This window comes from Trachurus trachurus, assembly GCF_905171665.1.
Source record: "Trachurus trachurus genome assembly, chromosome: 3".
Lineage (NCBI taxonomy): Eukaryota > Metazoa > Chordata > Actinopteri > Carangiformes > Carangidae > Trachurus > Trachurus trachurus.
In genome coordinates this window covers 4,477,490-4,499,541 of record NC_139893.1, presented here as the reverse complement: position 1 = coordinate 4,499,541, position 22,052 = coordinate 4,477,490, and the positions used below count along the sequence as shown (strand labels likewise).

The 22,052-nt window shown below is 42.3% G+C and overlaps 1 protein-coding gene across 1 annotated transcript in view; it reads left to right on the top strand.

The window, feature by feature from the left end:
- LOC311004515 (protein TANC1-like) overlaps positions 1–22,052 on the top strand; it is a gene marked incomplete at both ends in the record, with an annotated part of 62,549 nt that overhangs the window by 12,576 nt on the left and 27,921 nt on the right. The window contains 6 exons of the mRNA XM_083996618.1: positions 2,567–2,830; positions 12,093–12,209; positions 13,301–13,591; positions 15,404–15,531; positions 19,543–19,774; positions 21,400–21,566. Coding sequence (XP_083852744.1) covers positions 2,567–2,830; positions 12,093–12,209; positions 13,301–13,591; positions 15,404–15,531; positions 19,543–19,774; positions 21,400–21,566 — 1,199 coding nt within the window. The remainder of the gene's footprint in view (positions 1–2,566; positions 2,831–12,092; positions 12,210–13,300; positions 13,592–15,403; positions 15,532–19,542; positions 19,775–21,399; positions 21,567–22,052) is intronic.

Here is a 22,052-nt window from a genome sequence, read left to right as displayed (position 1 = left end):
TCGGCTCTCCCAGCGTTTCCGCCACCACTTATAATAACATAATAACAATAGAGACAAAACGATATATTTATGGAAAATGGGCCCATTAACAAGTGTGGGTAACGTAGATTCATCCACATTAATATGAGACTTTTTTATTGTCGCAGAATTTTTCGTTCTGCCGCTGGAGAAACTCCTCGTTGTCCCTTTAATATAAGTCTTAAATAGTTCTATCTTCCGACAGCAATCACTTATATAGAGTGTTTGGTCTGAAACACGGGTCTGTCAGTCACTCTGCTCTGCTGTAAGCCGAGGAGAAAACTTTCCTTGTATCCTACAACCTTTATATATATTTATTAGTAAATGCAAATGTCTGTTGGTTTATTTTGTTACTTTTGGTCGACCTTTAGGTGACATTCAGTATCCCAGTACTATATCAATTTATAAATACTAAATGTAAATCAACCGCAGGCTGCACTTTTAGCTGAATTTGGTGCCATTTCAGAATAAAAACCATAGATGGGTAAAAACCTGCCAGGATATGATGATTCATAATGACAGATTAGAAAAATGGGTAACACTTTACTTGAATAGGTATTCATAAGATTGACATAACACTGTCATAACCATGACATAACAGCTGTCATAATTAAGCAATATCACACGAGAGGGAGTGCTGTTGTACTGTATATCAGCACGGCTGTGATTCGGTCGTAGGCACGAGGCCGCAGGCCGAGTGCCGCAGATAATCACACCGTGCTGATACACAGTACAACAGCACTCCCTCTCGTGTGATATTGCTTTTATACAACAGTGCTACTAGCGCATTTTAAAACAGTAATAAACTACAAGAGATTATGATTTGTTTGTTTATTTAATCATTTATTTGGCTCCGCCAACAGAAATAGTTCCGCAACTGGAAGGGAGACAAGGCTGTTGCCAGGCAACACATAAACATTAAACTAGCTTGCTACTAGCTACAAGCTTCTCCACCGAGCTGCTTCCAGTGCTGGTTCTGGTTCTGAGCCCGTGTCTGATTAGCACCGGAGCAACAGGACCAGCGTGAAGACACAGAGACGTTATCGATACCGTATTACATGTGTTTATCTGCTATGTAATCAATATAAACACAGTTGAAGCTAAGTAGCTGAGCTACGTGGCTAACAACAGCTAACGCTAATATCAAAACACATCACCGTCAAAACGTAGTTGCCCCCGCGGCGATTTTTTTCCAGCCGGGTTTAGTAGAGATTTATCGCCAATTAGACGGACCAGGTCAGGTCCAGGTTTTAATGTTCACGTCCGTTTATAACTGTAGCAGCAGCAGCAGCAGCAGCAGCAACAGCAGCAGCAGCAGCAGAGAGATGGGGCAGCTCCTGTATGGGGAGTGTGGCTCTGACTTAGCTTCTGTCCAGCTGAACAGCGGAGTGATTATGTCTGTGAAAAGTCCCAGTGCTGTTATACTGTATATCAGCACTATGGAATGTCTCGTTGTCCAATCAAATTGCTCGGTTGGGACCGGTCGGAACTAACTGTTGTATAAACATCAATGAATACTTATGACAGCTGTCGTTAAGTGTCACGTTTAATGCAAAGTTGACATTGTTTGAGATGTTTTTGTTCTGACAACTTGACATAAAGACAATTTAAACTGTCATAGCAGACCTAATGGCCAAACTTTAAAAATTATGTCAAGTTCTCATAACAAGGACATCTCAAATAATGTCAACTTTGCATCAAAAGTGACATAACTTACCGAATGACACTTAACGACAGCTGTCATAAGTATTCATTGATGTTTATGACAGCTGTTATGTCATGGTTCTGACAGTTTTATGTCAATCTTATGAATACCTATTCAAGTAAAGTGTTACCAAAAAAGGAAATAGTATTATTGGCAATGGTAATAGAGGGCACCAAAATAAAAGATTTTGCTTAGGGTCCCATCATGGAGGCTTGGGCCGGCCCTGTCTATATACATATTGTATGAGTTCACATTGGTTATTACACACTAGGTGAAGCATGTCCAATAGAAAAGCTTAGCCATGCATCACTAGAGGTATAAAAAAACACAACACTAAGGCTAAAAAAAACCCTCAGTGGCCTATTTAATGAATAAACTGTACCTTATCAGAAACCCTGGACATGACGATGTGCCACACCTTCCTGAAGTTTAGATGCTGCATCACTAAAGTTTTGCGGATCGAGTCCTTGTCGAATGTGTGTGCTCCTGCTCCTGCTCCTGCTCCTGCCCCACAGCTACTTCCTCCTCTACAGCGCCTGTGCCACTTCAGCCTCAAGGCTTCAGCTCCCTCCTGTCAAAACTGGGACACTGCTGTCTTTGTTGCTTATGGGTCTGATTCTCCTAAAATAGGACACTTTTTTCTCCCTAAATAGAGTTTGTATTTATAGTTAAATACAAAAGGCCGAGGGGCCACATCACGTCGTAGCCTACAATACAAACCAGTAGTTGATTGATGACTTTTTGAGCGTGTTGTGTGGTGGATAAAACAATTAGATGAATTATATTGAAGAAAATGCAAAGTAATAATCTACTTATATTGTATTTCCTTTGTGGTTTTTCCAGCGACCACCACCAGTTCCTCGGAGAATGAGGAGCGTTGCGCCTCCACTGAGGTCCTGAGTAAAGATGAAGGCGCCGGAGCGACGGACCGCCACGCGGGGGGGACGAGCAGGGACAATGTGGTGTGTCCCGGCCAACCGGACGAGGCCTTGCCCCGGACGGACATCATGGAGCCGCGGACCCCACCCGCCCCGAAGAGACCCCTCCCCCCCCACCACCTCCACAGCACCTCCTCCCTGGTGATGCCGCGGCCCAACTCCGTGGCCGGTACGTTCACATTTACCTTTTTCTTGTGTGTCCATTGGTTACCCACACATATGGATATATGAATGTAGATGTGTTACATTTTTATACATTATGTATTATATATCTCTCTCTCTCTCTCTCTCTATATATATATATATATATATATATATATATATATATATATATATATATATATATTAAATACAGTATAAAATATTGTATGTGAAATGTGTATTACATATACATTAATATATTATAACGCATATTAATATGTAGCCTTTATAAGTATGTTTATGTATGTTATGTATGCTTAGATAGATAGAGATAGATATCGTTCTATCTATCTATCGTTCTATCTATCGTTCTATCTATCTATCGTTCTATCTATCGTTCTATCTATCGATCTATCTATCTATCGTTCTATCTATCGTTCTATCTATCTATCTATCTATCTATCTATCTATCTATCGTTCTATCTATCTATCTATCGTTCTATCTATCGTTCTATCTATCTATCTATCTATCTATCTATCTATCTATCTATCTATCTATCTCTGCTGATGTTGGGTCATATATCACATCTCTGTATGCATATACTGTGATTAATGGAGAAGTTTGACGTGTTAATTGATAATTGATCGGTGATTGATTGGTTGGTTCCCCTCTCGAGCCCGTCCCTTTGCAGCGTCAGCAGCTCGTTAGCTTAGCATCGGGGTCGCAGCCCGGCTTTGTCTAAATGGAACAAAATCCACCTGACAGCACTTTTTTAAATCCCTCTAATTACCATGTGATATTTCCAACAGGAAGTCAATTCTCTCCACCAAATTACAGAAAAGCCCAGCTCATAATAATCCCCTCTGTTAAAAAAAACACATGTTGTTTTACTGTAGCTCTTCCATTTTTAGACTGTATTATTATATCATATATATTCTATACTGCAGATGAAGTAGGTTAATGAGCACATGGATAGTGACGGCTGTGACCTCGGAGTGATTAATTAACGCACTGATGATAAATATTGACTCGAATGTACTGAAATTGATCGACTTGATGGTGTTGACGTGACATTTCCCAGTGATTGGTGGATGAATCATGTAAACTTCACTTCACTGCACCACGTGCCGCTGCTCTACTTTATACCTCTGGATAAAGCTGGATACACACAGTGAGCAGCAGAACCAGTTAAATGTCCTAGGAGGCCTCCAGTTGTCATAAAAACACCCTCCCTTCCTCCTCCTCCTCCCCTCCCTCCTTCCTTCCCTCCTCCCTCCCCTCCCTCCCTCCCTCTCCAGTCACGATCTTTGCTCGTACACAAGGCTCCTTTTCTTTCCCTTAGATGTCAGTTCATTTGTGGTGGTGGTGGGAGCAAAAAAGAAGAGATTCCCAGAGGAGTGGATTCACAGTAACGGCTGCCAGTTTCTTCTTCTGTCAGCTGCTGCTTTCATTTACACACTCGTCTTGATGAAATTCAGAATAAAGACGAATAAAAACCGAGCCACAAAAAGCACTGGAGCCCCCCACGTTAATGGAGGATCAGAAACCGTAGCCTATATATATATATATATAACATGACATACATTAGGGACAACAATGAGATAACATTCAATTTTAAATACTCCCAGATTGCCAGCAGCAATGTCATCATCAGGGCAGAGCAGACGACAGATAAGGTTGTAATGACTGGAGGTTAGCAGCATCGATAAGACTTTTCTTTATATATATATGTAGTAGCCTATATTAACGATTATAATCATCTGATGTCTGTTCACCCTCCACATGCTCAGACTGCAGCAGATTTCCCTCACAGAAGTTCAGGGTAGCACTAGCACCACAGTGACCCGAGATCATTCATATTTAAACACTTTGCTCCACATTAACGCTGCCTGCAAAAACTAAAATATAAAATAATCTGCCCCCCTTGCATTGTGGAAGTGCAGCTTTCCACAGCCGATGTGATGTGGTCGTCAAAAATAGGTTGTTGTGATTTAAAATGCGTCGTTGCATCACTCTGCTGCTCACTCGGACTGAGCTGTACTATGAACCATATCGGCTTTTTTTCTGCTCCAGACTATCGTTATAGAATCGGCCTTTTGGGTTTAATAAAAAAAAGAAAATCTGCTCCATACAGTAGTTAAACATTTAACACAATCGCTCTGTTAGGGAAATGTATTGATGAAGCCCTGAGGTTCCCTGAGATAAATCCAACATGCATGAAAGAGCAACTGCTGTTATTCCGAGGTTCAAAGGGATAGTTCAACATTTTGGCAAATTGGCCCATTGCCATAATCCCTATAGTCTTAGCAGTAGGTTCATTACCTTTAATTGTCGGTGCAAGCTATTTTTAGAGCAGCGGAGCAGAGCCGCGAGCTGCTCAGAGCTACGCTACCGGAGGCTCATGGGATTTCTTCTTGGTTTCCCTCATCAAACTCATCAAATACACAATCCAACAACTCCACAACGCTCTGGTGGACAAGTTGTGACCTGCACATTCACCACGCTATGAGATAATAAGAGAACGTTACCAGACCGAGTTGTTTTAGAGGGAAATGCAGAGACTGCTTGATGAAAAACTGTTCCTGAAGGCAATGGTTTCAGCGGTTTTGCATGAATTTGCCTCTAAAACAACTCTGTCTGGTAACGTTGTGTTATTATCTCATAGCGTGGTGAATGTGCAGGTCACAACTTGTCCACCAGAGCGTTGTGGAGTTGTTGGATTGTGTATTTGATGAGTTTGATGAGGAAAACCAAGAAATCCCCTTAGCCTCCATAGCGTAACTCTGAGCAGCTCACGGCTCAGCTCCGCCGTTCTAAATATAGCTTGCACCGACAATTAAAGGTAACGAACCTACTGCTGTGACTATAGGGATTATGGCAATGGGCCAATTTGCCAAAATGTTGAACTATCCCTTTAAGCTTCGCAGCATCTGCATCAATCATTTAATGTTTTCTATATGTTTCTTTTCTTGTATGTAAATCAGCCAGAGTCCGAGGAGGAGTGAGAGCATGAAGCTGCTCAGAGAGACTCAGGGACTTTATAATGATGTGAAGCCTCAGGCCGGTGCCTGTGGATTATAAAGGGGCACTGGAGCATCGCATTCCCAACAATGGGACACTGTAAGGACACAAAGGAGGATTTTAAACTCAAGTTAAAGTCTTCAAGTTGAAGTTAAGTCTTTCTGGAGGAGTTAAGATAAGATGACTAATACCACTCTTACAGCTGTCCATTAAACGCAGGCAGCAGATGGGTAGCTTAGCTTAGTTTAGCCTGGCTCCAGCATTTCTACTGGCTTTAAAGAGATAGTTCAACATTTTGGCAAATTCTCCTATATCACCATAATCCCTATAGTCATAGCAGTAGGTTCATTACTTTTAAAGAGACCTTTTGGTTATAAAAGAGTCTCATATTAATGTGGATGAATCTATGTTACCAACACTTGTTAATGGGTCCATTTTCGATAAATAAATGTTTCGTCTTTGTAGTTATTTTGATATTATTATTAGTGGTTGACTCGCCCAGCATTTCCAAGTTTCAGTTTCCCGGACGCTGCTCGGCGGGTCATGGGAATAACGCCGCCAGATCGCTAGTCCAAGCTAGGCTAGACTTTCTTTCTTGAGTAATGAAAACATTCTCAAAAATGTTTTCGCTTTCGTCCGTCTTGCGTCGGTCCAAGAATTTCACCCTGCGCGCAGCAGAGGCTCATGGGAAATGTAGCGTGAAAACACTTTGCTTTCCGAAACTCCTCGTAGTCACTTTAATTATCGGTGCATGTTGTTTTGAGATCGGCGGGGCAGAGACGTGAGCTGCTCAGTGAACACAATGGAGGTGAACGGTCCAGGTCCCCTGTCCCTCATCAAACTCATCAAATACACAATCCAACAACTCCAAAACGCTCTGGTGGACAAGTTGTGACCTGCACATTCACCACGCTGTGACACGCATGTAACATTACGAGACAGAGTTGTTTTAGAGGGAAATACAGCCGGAACTACATTCCAGACACGGCTGCTGGGCGGAGGGATTTCAAAAGCACAAGATGTTCTGATAATTTGCTTCATGTGTCGTAATGTTATATAATTATACGTTATTATCTCATAGCGTGGTGAATGTGCAGGTCACAACTTGTCCACCAGAGCGTTGTGGAGTTGTTGGATTGTGTATTTGATGGGTTTGAGTTTGAGCAGCTCACGTCTCTGCCCCGCCGATCTCAAAACAACTTGCACCAATAATTAAAGGGACAACGAGGAGTTTCTATTTGGTTATAAAAAAGTCTCATATTAATGTGGATGAATCTACGCTACCCACACTTGTTAATGGGCCCATTTTCAATAAATATATGGTTTTGTCTCTATGGTTATTTTGTTATTATTAGTGGTGGTGGAAATGCTGGGCGAGCCGACCAGCGTTTCTTTACCTTCGGTTTCGTGGCGAGTCATGAGAATAACGCCGCCGAATCGCCGTTTATGGTGGGAACTATGACGGTATGTGATCGTCTTCCAACCTCTGACTTTAATTCTTGATGAATGAAAACATGAGTCTGTCTTGCACCGGTCAAAGAATTTCACGGTGAGCGGAGGCTCATAAATGTAGTGTGAAAACGCTTCGCTTTTCCAAAACTCCTCGTTGTCCCTTTAAAGGTGATGAACCTACTGCTATGACTATAGGGATTATGGTGAGAGGAGGATCTGACTAAATGTATATGTGAACTATCCCTTTAACATTGAAAAGGTGCTTGCTTGGTGGGTTTCTCATCATTGTTTTGATTGTTAAAGGGTGGGGGGGGGACGGTGATGCTGGAGGCTTCGGGGGGTGGGGTGGGGGGGGGGGGCAGACAGCGGCTGCACAGTTTGACCTTTAAAGAGATGAAGGATCAACAGGGGTGGTGGTGTTGATAATCAAGCCGCGCTGTCACCAGCAGGAACATGAAGGTAGAGAAGCAGCAGCAGCAGAGTGAGTGAGTGAGTGAGTGAGTGAGTGAGTGAGTGAGTGAGTGAGTGAGTGAGTGAGTGAGTGAGTGAGTGAGTGAGCGTGGGATAGGTGCTGACGGACAGGGTGGTCCAGGCTGTCCTCGTGTCCCTGTGACAAACCATCTGCAAAGAAAACCACAAACACACACACACATTAACTCTTTCACCTCTCAGTTAGGGATGTCACGATCACTTGTTTTCACAATTAATCGTGATATTAAACACCACAATTAATTGATCGTAAAGATTCCTAAATACCGTAACTTTCCCAAAAAGATGATGTTTTGTTGGAACCGTATCGGCAGATGTGCGCAAAAATAATAAAGAATAAATGCACAGATACTGGTCCATTTATCTAACGTAACATTGAATTGGTATAGGAATTTAAATGTTAGCGTGTCATTTTTAATTAAAAAAAAAGCAAAACAAAACAAAAAACGATTAAAATAAACGCAAACATTTGGTATAGATGACAATTTAGGACCTGAATATTTCAAACGCTTCCCCATATTGGTCATATATTAATAGATACTTGAAATATTTTGTGTAAACAATGAGTAATCTAGTTATATTTTGACTCTATTTGATTTTTACACATTCATAGTGTTGTGAAATTTATTAGTGCATAATAATCGTGATAATCGTAACACCGTGATTATTTCTCTGACGATAATCGTACCAAGAAAATGTATAATCGTGACATCCCTACTCTCAGTCATGTGACCAACCACGCTGCCTTCATCCAGCCTTCCTCTTCCTCCTCCTCCTCCTCCTCCTCCTCCTCCTCATCATCATCCCACTCCACACCTCCTTCACACAGTTTCTGCTGCAGACAGTTTGTCCTCCGCTCTCAGTTCCCTCCATCTCTGACAACCTTCTTCTACCTTTCTTCCACCTGTTGTAAAAGGAGGGATTTCCAATATTTGTTCCCCTAAAACTGTATTTCACGGTGTAATTGATTGATTCTGTGCATCATTATTATTAATATGATCTGGCCTCGTGCAGCAGCAGCAGCAGCAGCAGCAGCAGCCTTCACCCACTCTCTCTATCTCTCTATCTGCTGTCGTAGGATGATGGACACATGCAGAGTTGCTAGATATATCAGATTATGTTGAGTCTGTGTTGAGCGGCTGGTTGGTGCTGTAGTGTTTCTCAGAACGCTCTTCATCTTCATCCTTCTGTTCTTGATGAAGATGAAGGGAAATCTGGTCCAGTTTTTTATTATTGACGCTGTCACTGGAGCTCATTTCATGTTCATGCACGTGTTTCTGCTGCAGACTTTGGTTTGATTATTTGGATGCTTAAGGACATCGTCATTGATGTTGATGTTGATGCTGCTGCTTCTTCCAGCATCTTCAGGACAGTAATTGCTGCTTTAAAGCTTTTTAAGCTGAAACCGGCTCGGAGATGAGGCGCGGCCGGCTCCCTCTCCCTCAGATTACCAGCGGCTGCGTTTAACATGTACAGTACGTGATTATAGTCGTGTTGTGAGGTCATCATCCGCCACTGCACTTCCTCCTCGTCCACTCGTCCATCCGCCACTATTTTATAAACAAGTGCAATGTGACTCAGGCCTTTTTTTTTTTTTTTATCCCGCTCTAAGGGGATTAGTGACGTTAGTGATGCCAGATTTACAGATTTTACAGAGGATTTTTTACATTTATTATTATTATTATTATACATATATTAAAGCAATGGATGGATGAGATGGGCCTCCCTGTGTGCACTGCAAACACACTATTAATATTTTTTCTCTCAGACTAATTTTGAGGACTGCACACTAAATATCTTAATGCTAATGCTATTTACTATTACATCATTTAAATGCAGATTTATCCCTCCTTCTTACAAGCAGCCACACACACACACACACAAAAAAAACATTAATCAGCACAAACCCTAAATATTCAGAGAAGCGCTGTGATTACGACGACCCAGGAAGTCTCAGTCAGTAAGCACCGACTCCTCCGGTTGCACTGACTGTAATCTAGTTTGTTGGTTTTCTGCCACGTCTGGACTCGTAAACCACGAGGACGGAGGTTCTTAACCTGGTTTTTTCCTGCCAGCTGCTCCACAGATACGATGAGGAGGTGACCAGAGATGACTCCTATAACAGCTGCGACTGTAGAAGTTAAAATGTGCAGAGAAAAAAGCAGAAAAGAACAGAACTTTTAACTCTGGATCTTATTTTATTTTGTCTACCTTTGTTGTGTCTCTCAGGTAAAAACCCGTCAGAGATTAGAAATAGGCATAAACTGCCAAAACAACAACAACAGACAGACAAACAAAAGACATAATTTCAACAAATTCAGAATCACCTCAGAAACATTTCTCCACTTGTTTTGTGTTGATCTGAGTATGAGCTGCTTTTACACCTAGTTATTATGATTTAGTGCTGAACTGTGGTAAGACATATTGTTAGTGTTGTGTTTATTATATTACTGCACGGCCCAGGATCGATGGTTTGATTCCTGTCTCCCCAAGTCCACATAGTGTATGACATTATTGACCTTCATGTATCATATGTGCATGAATGATAATTGATAGTTAGAAATGTGCACAAATGCAGGTTGGTGTGCTGCATTAATGGGTGAATGTGACTTGTAGTTATGTGAGACTTGAAGAAGCTCTATTTATCTTTATGTGTAACATATATTTACTTTTATTATGGGCTAGTACTGAACTATAAGACATATTATTATAGTGTTCTATGGCCCAGGAGGTAGAGTGAATCAGAAAGTTGGTGATTTGATTACCGGCTCCTCGAATCCACATGTTGAAGTCAAGTGTCATTGGCCAAAATACTGAACTCTACTGTAGATATTACAATACAACCCTGCTGTAAATAACCTACACACACATATATATATATATTTATATACGTATATGTATTATTTATCTCATTGCACTACCTCATTGTTTATTTGCACTACCAACTGACCACCTTAATCCACCTGCCACTTTACTCAATTATATTTCTGCTTGTACGTGTTCGTTGTTGTATTGTGTTATTGCTCAGTTGTTACTGTTCTCATTCTGTATGTCTTTTTACAGTATATAATATGTACAAGTGAGTGATGATAAACCAGAGTCAAATTCCTTGTATGTCTGCACATAAATGTGATTCTGATTCTGATAATTGGATAACTGGTTGTGTGTGCATGAGTGAGATAGAAATGTGCACAAATGTAGGTTGTTGCGTTGTGTGAGCAATTTGAGACTAGAAAAACTCTCTCTATATAAAATGCACGTCCATTTATCTTTACTATTGTGATGTATGTTTTTTTGTTTCTATAATATTTAGCTCCAAAAAAACAGATTCATAAAATATTTCATCCACTAAACATTAGTGCAAACACACAAATTAAGAAAAAAAAAAAAAAACAGACTTCAGGCTCAGAAATGAATCATCACCTCCCACAATGTGAACAACACTACAAATGTGTACAAATGTCTCACAAAGATTAATAAGTCTCCGTACGTTTCATCACACGGGACTTTTATTTCTATTTTCTCAGTCTTTTATCAGTCTGTGATGATTTTCTGCATCATGACATCCTAACACATTGAAGCCCAAACTTAGGATCCAAGTTAATTATTCCAAAGCCAAGTTTTTTTTTTCCAAAATACCCATGGACTAAAGACTCGACATTAAATAAACGTCTTGCAAACTGCAGAAAGTAAAGTCAGGCTGACCTGCTGCACTCTGTGGAGGGAGTGGGTGGATGGACGGGGCCGATTGTGGGAGTGAAACTAACTCTTCCCCTGTTGTTTTTCTTGCTCTTCTGTATCTTCGACGCGTTCCTTATTTGACTTGTTGTTCGTGCATTTTGTTTGGTTATTGACGACTGACAGATTGTGTGTGTGTGTGTGTGTGTGTGTGTGTTTTTGCAGCAGTTGTCACAGATTTGACGTCGCAGCAGGTCTGTGCTGCAGATTACAGAGCGGCACATGAATTGTGTTTTGCTCTTCTTCCTCTTCCTCTCCTTCCTCCTCTCTCTCTCTCTTTTCCTCTTTTCTTTCCTCAAGGTCATCGGGTGTCTATCATCCAGAGCAACAACTGTTTATGTCTCCCGTCTCCATGGAGACAATAATTGACTAGAGCAGTGAATTTGACACTTGCGTGGTATGCATGTGTATCTTTGCACATTTTCCTGCAGCTCTCTCTCACACTTTTGATCCGTTTCCTCCCGTTTGTGTGTTTGTGTGTGTGTGTGTGTGTGTGTGTGTGTGTGTGTGTGTGTGTGTGTGTGTGTGTGTGTGTGTGTGTGTGTGTGTGTGTGTGTGTGTGTGTGTGTGTTTGTGTGTCTCTCTGCAGCGACCAGCTCCACTCGACTGGAGGATCTGACTTATCTGGACAACCACAGGGCTGCGGGACACAGGGGCTCCGTCCGCAAACACAACACAGCTGGACGCACAAATGATGACGCCAAAGGTATTTTGTGTGTGTGTGTGTGTGTGTGTGTGTGTGTGTTTGTGTGTGTAAATATGCAAAAAACAATCTCACAATATTCATTCTGCTGCAGCTTTAAAGGGACATTGTGTAACTTCTCCAGTTATCTATTCATGAAAATCGATTATTTGGTTCAAAAGTCTGTTTTTCATTAAAGGGATAGTTCAACATTTTGGCAAATTGGCCCATTGCCATAATCCCTGTAGTCATAGCAGTAGGTTCGTTACTTTTAATTGTCGGTGCAAGCTGTTTTTAGAACGGCAGAGCAGAGCCGCGAGCTGCTCAGAGCTACGCTACGGAGGCTCATGGGATTTCTTGGTTTCCTTCATCAAACTCATCAAATACACAATCCAACAACTCCACAACGCTCTGGTGGACAAGTTGTGAGCTGCACAATCACCACGCTCCGCCGTTCTAAAAATAGCTTGCACTGACAAATAAAGGTAACAAACCTACTGCCGTCTGCCCAATTTCGCGTGAATGCAGCATGAAAAATACGATTGAGTTGCTTGCGATCTACAACCGCAACGTTAGATGGGAGTAATTCTTACACAATGTACCTTTAAAGGAGAATTCCGGTCATTTTTGACCCCATAAATCGTTGTCCTGATGGTCACACAGTGTTGGGGGGGAGCAAAACAAAAAACGCGACTAAAATTGATGCAGGCAAACCAGAGTTACACCATGGCTGGACGTTTCAGAGTTTGGCTATCTGAGGAGTGAGTGAATACATGCAAAAACACAGAGTTTATACTGTTTATACTCAGTATAACCGTACAGTGTATGAGTTCAGTGGTGTGTCATAAGGATTAGAGTCATGTACCATAGATATATGATTGTTTTTTGAGTGTTCGATGTGGTTGAAAAAATTGCCCCCATAGTTTAGCATTGTGGCTATCCCTAGCGCCGTATAGCCATGGTGTAACTCCAGTTTGCCTGCATCAATTTTAGTCGCGTTTTTTGTTTTGCTCCCCCCAACACTGGGTGACCATCAGGACAACGATTTAGGGGTAAAAAATGACCAGAATTCTCCTTTAAATCTTCCTCTTTCTTCCTCTCAAATCTCCACCCAGGGAGACTGGTGGCGTTCAGACAGGCCGACATCATGCTGAAGCCGCTGCTGTTCGAGGTCCCCGGCATCACCGCCGACACGCCCTTCGTCGGCCGGGATTGGCTCTTTGCGCGTCTGGAGGAGGTGCTGAGGAAGACGAGCAGCTGCGAGGGGCGCGGCGCCGTCGTCGTCGGCAACGCGGGATCCGGAAAGACGGCCATCATCTGGCGCCTGGTGACGCTCAGCTGTCACGGCGTGCGCACGCCACAGGGAGGTCCCAGCGTCCCCCAGAGCCCCGGCTCCTCCCCGAAATGTAAGACTCCTCAACTCCACCTTTAATCTCTGCAGCTTTATCTTAAGGGGAGACACTACAGGTGAATAGGGTAAAAATTTTAACTAACAGATATCACCTTGAAACTTCCCAAGTTTATCACTTACATTAAGACAAATATTTTTTGTATTACAAGTTTTGAAAAATTTGATGTTTAAATATGTAAATGAGGCAATATCTGATGAAATATGCGCTCATTTGCATACATTTCCAGAACAGAAATCTGAACAACGGATAAAGCTACTTTCAAAATTCTTGTTTTATTTTGTTGACATATTAGAGTCAGAAGTTTTTACCGAGGGGATTTTGGATATCAATTTTTATCACTCTGTAAATGAGAAAATACTGTCACCAGCCCTAAAAAATCCAATTGCTCCATGTTTTTAGGAATAAAATGTTGTATAAATCAGGCTATGAATGATATATCAACAATCCCCCCTGTAAAAACCTTCAGAATATAGAAAGGGATCAAACTGGAAGGTTTGGTGTCTGTAAGTGCTGCTGAAGTGGAGATTTCTAGCTCAGAGTCTGAGTTTTGAGAAAACGGCCTTTAAAGACTTGTACTGTAAAATTCCATAGATTGTTAATGTAAATCGTACTTTAACGATTGGTTGTGAATACAAAGGAATTGACCATTTTTGTTCAGGAGAGAGAGAGCTTTACAATGATACCTGACATGACATGGGTCAGATAACAAGCACAGCACAGTATGTCACAGTAGCTGTTAACTTTTGGTGAATTTAGGAGAAATCTACCAACGATAGAAGACAAAATGAAGTAAAATAACCACCTTAATGTGGATGTTCCACCATTTCTTTTGACTTTTCGGGGAGAAAAATAGCCCAAAATCTCAAAATTGATCAGTGCATAATAAAAACAGTGTTTTTGCCTGTTAGTGTCTCGCCGAATTTATGTAATAGTAGAATTCATATGCATCCAGTAAAGTCAGATTCTTGTAACATAGTAGGAAAAAATACGGCTTTTTTTGAGAAGGAGTTGGTATCTGGGTCACGCACTCTTCTTTCAAGTTCCCCCCTGAGGTTTCTCTGCTGATTGCAGTTGTGTAACGGGACTGAGATTGTTGTTTTTTTTTCTTCTCCTTCTTCGTCTTCGTCTTCTTTCCATGAGTGGCACTCGAATTGTTCTTTTGTCTTGGGGGAAAAAATAGAAAACAACCTCTAATACAACAGCAACAACCAGTTTAAGCACATTACACAATAAATGGCGTGTTGCTGTTGTTGTTGTGTTGCTTTGATGGGTTTTTTTTTTTTTGCAAATGAAACGCATCACACCTGAAGATAAAGAAACAAAACAAAAGATGAGTTGATGCAGATTGTGTTTTATCACCTGATGTGCCTGAATAAGAAGCATTTGACAAAACTCAGAGGGAAGAAGCAGCAGAAACAGCAGAAGTACAGTCCCATCACAAAGACAATACAGTGTCATTCATTTTTCAGCATCATTGTATAATTCATTGATATCTGTACTGTGTTGTCATTTTGACTTAAACCTAACAGAGGGGGTATAGTATACGATGGGGGGTGTTGTGAGGGAACAAACACTCTCGCTGCTGCTTGGTTGCACTTAATGTCATAGTTTCCACCAGTCTTGCTTACAGATGTACTACTAATTAACTGCAGCAGTTTAATTGTGTTTCTTCGTTGACTAACCCTCCTGACGTGCTCACACCGGAGACTTCATCCAGCGAGTGTGAATGTAAATGGCAGCTTTTTATTGCCTTTGTTATTGTTATTGTTACTGTTGTTGTTGTTGCTGCTCTGTTGACGTGTGCAGGTGGGGATAGGACGGCTAAAACAGCCTCCAAGCAGCCGGCCGACTCCCAGTCCAACCAGACTGCTGCTGCAGGAACAGGCAACGGAGCGGCGCAGAGGAAGGAGGCTCTCAGATGCCTCGCTGCCAAGGTAAGTTAGGCTGCCTCACTCACTCTACAGTAACTCCTCATGTTTGTGTTTCTGCACTCGTGGGAGGAGACTCACAGTTTGAAAACTTCACATCTCTGATCTCACTCTGACCTGCAAAAGCAAAAGTTTGACATTTTCTTAAATGCACTCATTTGCTTTTTTCCCCTGCAGAGGTTTGGATGAGAAGACCGATAAAACTCAGATACTTTTCTGTTCACTAATTATAAAGTTAAGGCCGAGAGACACAGTTCCTTTCCTCTCTGTATGATTCATAACATGCTAGTGAGTTGTAGATGTGCAGGTAGAGGGATAATGTTCCCTGCACACATACACTATGTATTTCCCAGCTCGAGTCCTGTATCCACATGTTAATTGTCCACTTATCTCTTGACATAAACCAAATTCACGACAAAAAATACATATTAATAGAGTTTGATGAGGGAAACCAAGAAATCCCATGAGCCTCCGTAGCGTAGCTCTGAGCAGCTCGCCGCTCTGCTCCGCCGTTATAAAAACAGCTTGCACCGACAATTAAAGGTAACGAACCTACTGCTATGACTATAGGGATTATGGCAATGGGCCAGTTTGCCAAAATGTTGAACTATCCCTTTAAAACTATAGATTCTTCAACCTTGGTGCTGGACCTGCTAACTAACTATGGTTTGAGAGATCGCATCGGCGCTGTAGTTTCTGTTCTGTGAACTTGAACTGCAAACTTTTCAAAATAAAACTCGGTCCATTCATCGATCACTGTGGACAAACTGAGCATATTTACCATAAAAAGTAGATCTAATCTCTGATCCATCAGCGCGACTTCTTGCCCTCCTCCACCTCTGCCTTTTAAACCTTAAATCTGACTTTGTTAATCAATCAAGCTCCACATCTACTCTCCTCCGGCTCCACTCAGACTCTTTAAAGCAGCAGCAGCGTGGACACACCGGTCCTCACAGAGATACAACAGCACACAGTCACAGTTTAGTCCAGGTCTCTGTGTTCAGACTGCTGACTCACCTGCAGTTACAACAGACGTAAGAAAAGCAATTGTACTCACATTAGAGTCTCTTGTTTTTATAGCCATGTTTTGTATTATGTATTATGGCTTCCTGCACTTCTCTCTGCAGGTTTGTAAGTAAGTGCGGTAATATAATCCATCAGCCCAAACAGTGCTGTGGGGAGCTATGAGCTGTTACAGGCGAGGGAGGGATCGTTTCAAAGTGATAAACACACCTCAACATTTCATTTTATTTCTTTATTTATTTCATACACAGCTACGCCGGCTGCTTCGTTTGCACCACGAGGTTTTTTAATGTCAGATTCTCTTTTTTTTCTCCCCTCCGTGTCTCTGTGAGCACATGTCCGACATGCTGCTGCTGCTGCTGCTGCTGCTGCTGATTGCATCACATTGTAAGATGACATGGAAGCTTCTAAATTTACTAACATGGCCTCAATAAGAGTTTCCATGGGAACAAGTCAGACTACTTGTGATGTTCACCCAAGTAAAATCATTGATAATGTTCGCTGCCTACGTGGACCGCTCACGGCTGAGGCTGGGACATCTTCTAAATCTCTAATAAATCGATGCACAAACACCTTCATATATTTAATTTGTTTATCTATCTGCTGACTCCTTCGTTGCAGAAATCCAGATTATTAGTCGTCGTTGTATTGCCGGAATAAACCAACATATATTTGCTGTGTGTTTTGCAGTAATACGTTGATGCATCAGCTGGTTTTAGGGTTATTTCTTTGTGACATTAGTCTCAGGATTGTTCCTTCTTTTCTTTTCTTTTTTAATGTCCGTCTTCTCGGGGTATGAAAAGATAATTCCCTCCGAACAGCAGCTCAATTCAGGCAGTAATATTTGTTCTCTTCCTCCTGCTGCTGCTGCTGCTGCACAAACACCACATCACACACGTAAACACACTGCACACACACACATGCACACACAATGCTACAAACAGCTGACCTCACTATTTACAGTGATGACAGGATTTCCAATGTGCATCATGTAATCACTGTAAAAAAAAAAAAAAAAAACCTGGCTCCTTATAGATTCAGACTGTGGCTCATCAGATTCAAAATAAACCAGGTGGTAGTTGTTGTTGTTGTGCGTTCAGGCTGAAAGCACACATGTGTAAATAGTTGTAAGTTTTATATTCAGTGCATTCGTTTTAGTTTAAGTCTGTGACGATGGAAACCAACGACCTGAAGACCTTTTATCAAATGTTTTTTTCCTCCCATTAGATTCACAACCTCCAGTTTTTACCGACTGAAAACTTTTGGCCTCTGCAGCTCTGGTTTCCACCCTGACCAACAGTTACCAGGTTTTATCTGAACCTGAATACAGATTGTTTTTTTTGACGTTTGGACCTGAGACACAAACTTTGACTTGAATCAAGAAAAACTTGGACTCAACTTTGACTTGAGCACTAATGAGTCGTGACCATGGATGCACAGATTCTGCTTTTTCAGTCCCAATGCTGCTACCGATACCACTGTTGAATTAATGAACTGTACACCTCACCATGTGGAAGACAGTGAAGTTCATCAGGCTTGACTTTAGAATTGATTGGTGTCATGGATCGCCCCCATTATCCGGCACAATCTAGCTAGATATTTATAATGTTTGAAATTTATTTATTTGGATAAACCCCTTGAGATGTATCATCTCGTTTTCGAGGGGGTCCATATCTGATCTTAACATCGGATCGGTGCATCTCTACTTGTAACTTCACTTGATCCCTTTGACTCAGAAAGACTTACAGCCTCCCCATAGACAAAAAAAAAATTAAGAATATTTATTATTATTTCGTGCAAAAGTGTAGCCTGGCTTTCAGCAGCAGACGTGACTTTGATCGACATCTGCGAATCCCAGATCCAAACCTGAACTAATCAGAGAGCCAATCATGTTGCACGTGATGATAACAGTTCAGACAAGAGCTCATTGTGCAGACAAAATAAAACAGCAGTGAGTGGGGAAGATGATAGTTGGCCATGTTGAATCATAATGTTACACATCATACCCCTCTACATGTTTACTTTACAGGGTATTTAAAATAGGTTTTATTACTGATATCACTCAGGTTGCTCCACTTATTACCTTACAAAAGATGTTTTAACAAGTTTTTGACCTGATTTTTCTGAACTTCTTCAATAACATTCAATAATAGTGAATTAAAGCAGAAGTAAGCGATCCGGTCGTTTTGGCTAACTTCTTGTCAGCCGATGGAGTTAGCAGTCCCCGCCCTCGTCCCTACGTCACCACATTCACACGCATCCCTTGGCTGCACACACAGAGAGGACCGCCCCTTCATGCCGTTCTCTCTCCTCATTGGATAAAGGTTGTAGGATACAAGGAAAGTTTTCTCCTCGCCTCACAGCCAAGGGGGCAGTTGTCGGTCTGAGAAGTGAAGCTCACTTCCGCGTTCAAAAAACTGCAATCCCATTGGCTTCCTCTGGGGGCTGGTGTCAGAAGGTAGCATTCCCCATAGACCCCCATGTTAAAATTGCCGACTTTACATCCTCAGTAAACATGTTAAAAGCCTGGTGTCAGAACGTTTTTTGGTCTCAATCGATAGTTTCTACCCCCGCACACACTCTGAGGGGGGTGAATTTTTTTTTAACTCTACCGTTTTACTGTTATTAGGTTAAAACTCTGGCCAATTAGGGCGCGGAAACGCTGAGTGACAGGTCCGAGCAGCTCCGTGGACAGCTGCTTCGAGGCCAGTGGGCGGGTTCTCGGCCGGCCAATCCAACATGGTGCTGTACAGGCCGCCATATCTGAGTCACAAAAACGACTCCCCAAAACCAATGGGTGACGTCACGGACGCTACGTCCATTCTTTTTACAGTCTATGCTTACAGCAGAGCAGAGTGACTGACAGACCTGTGTTTCAGACCAAACACTCTATATAAGTGATTGCTGTCGGAAGATATAACTATTTAAGACTTATATTAACACAAACATTCTGCTTACTTCTGCTTTAAACCTGCCTCTCTCTCTCTCTACCAGGTGGTGGCGTACCATTTCTGTCAAGCCGACAACACCTACACCTGCCTCGTACCCGAGTTTGTGCACAGCGTCGCCGCCCTGCTGGCCAGAGCTCCACAGCTGGCGCCGTACAGGGAGCTGCTGGTGCAGGAGCCGCAGCTGCAGAACACACTGAGCCTGAGGTCCTGCGTCCAGGACCCCATCGCTGCCTTCAGGAAGGGCGTCTTAGAGCCGATAGCCAGCCTGCGCAAGGGTAATGAAGCTCTCACACACACACACACACACACACTTGAAGGGATAGTTCACCCAAAATTGAAATTTCACTCATTATCTCTTCCCCCTCATGTGGACTAAGGGCTGGGAGAAGTTTCAGAGTTATCCGTGGCTTCTCTGTCCATATAACGGTTGCAAATGGATACCAAGTGTCTTCGTAACAAAAAGACACACCAAAAAAACATCAAAATACCTCCATGCTGCTCGTATGTAATGTCCGTCTTGTATTGAAGCCCCGAAATGCAAAATTGTCCCGAAAAAAATTAAATAAGTCTATATTTCAAGCTTGTTTGTAGCGGAAGCTCCTCTTCCTGGTCCAATATGAACGAACCAGGGTCTGTCCTCTTGCTTGAAATATAGACTTATTTAAAATCTTTTTCGGAACAATTTTGCATTTCGGGGCTTCAATACAAGACTGACATTACATACGAGCAGCATGGAGGTATTTGGATGTTTTTTGGTGTGTCTTTTTGTTACGAAGACAGTTGGTATCCATTTGCAACCATCATATGGACATGCACTGCTACGCCGAGACCCCCTGTAACTCAGAGAAGCCACGGAGGACTCTGAAACTTCTCCCAGCCCTTAGTCGACAACATGAGGGTGAGTAGATAATCAGATAATGAAATTTCAATTTTGGGTGAACTATCCCTTTAAAGACAAATGTGCTAATGTGATATTTAAATTTAAAGACCCTTTAAAAGTTTAAAATAGTATCAGTTTTGAGGTGGAAAACTGTCTGCTCCCCTCACAACGCAATTAGGCGGCTTTCTGCCATCTCCTGTGTGGAATAGCTCGTTAATGACGACGACGACGACGGGCTCATAGATTATTTTTTTCCCTGCACAGTTTAAGGTCAGCGGTTCGAAGCGCTGCACGGTGCGAAACAGATGTTAGGTCATTTACATAGGAAATGATGAGTGTTATTTTTTGCCCCCCTTCTTCTTCTTCCTCATGAGTGAATCATCAGCAACCCCACTGGATCTCAAGGTCACACACACTAATTCTCTGGAGAGAGATGGCGGCTCGCTGCCTGGCGACTCTTCTGGGGCGTAATATTGCTCATGATGATACAGTTTAGTCAGCCCAGATTGATGCGTTATCATTATTATTACAACGGCCGCGGCCCCTCCACAGTCTGAGTATAGGCTACAGCAGCACAGGAGTGTTTTGTCTACTCCATCTCTATTAAGCAGGTTAGTAAAAAAAAAAAAAAAAAAAGACTGGAGAGCCCTTGTGTGTGAGTGTGTGAGTCCTCACCGAGGCCAGCAGGGATGTAATGCAGCGACGGCTCAGATGATGTGAAACATGACGGATACGTCCTGTTTCCAGATAATAGACACCGACGGCCTCTGGCCTCGCTCTGCAGAATATAATCAATATCAGAAAACGACGGTGTGTGTTGTTGCTTTTTTTTTTTTATCTCTCTCAATGTTTCCGGTGCTGGAAATCAAAGATGCATCTGTGTTTTTAGCCTTGAAAGCCCTGATTAGACTTCCCTACATCTTTCTTTATTATACGGTTAATGTGATTTACAGTATATCTGGTGCTTTTATGAGCTTCAGCCTCTGTTACTTTGTTTGTTTGTTTGCTTTCTCCTCTCAGAGCGGCGGCTACCTGAGGAAGACTACATCATCTTGGTCGATAGTCTTAACGAGGCTGAGTTCCACAAGCCGGACTACGGAGACACCATCGCCACCTTCATCACCAAGATCGTCCCCAAGTTTCCTCCCTGGCTGAAGCTGGTGGTCACGGTCCGGACCGGCCTGGTGGTGAGTCAGATTTTTATTTTATTTTTTTAATGAAGACATTTTCTCATTTACTGTCTCGGCCACACACATCGATCCTGCAGTGGAGGCCGATGGAGTTTCATTTGTGGTTCTCACATCATCGATCGGTCGGTCGGTTCCATCCCAGCGTCCAAACATCTGCAGGTTGGGTTGATTGGTGACCTCAGAAATGTGTGTGTGTGTGTGTGTGTGTGTGTGTGTGTGTGTGTGTGTGTGTGTGTGTGTGTGTGTGTGTGTGTGTGTGTGTGTGTGTGTGTGTGTGTGTGTGTGTGTGTGAATGGTTACCTATTTATATGTGTTAGCCCTGTGACAGACCGGCAGCACTAATGGATGCACTGAAAGAATGTGACAGGAAAGAGGACACACTCTAGCCTGGCTAACACCAGACCTCATCTCAATGTACGTAGATTGAAATTCAGTCTGGGAACCATCCATTAATTTTTTCGTATTTGAGGCGTGGTTTATGAA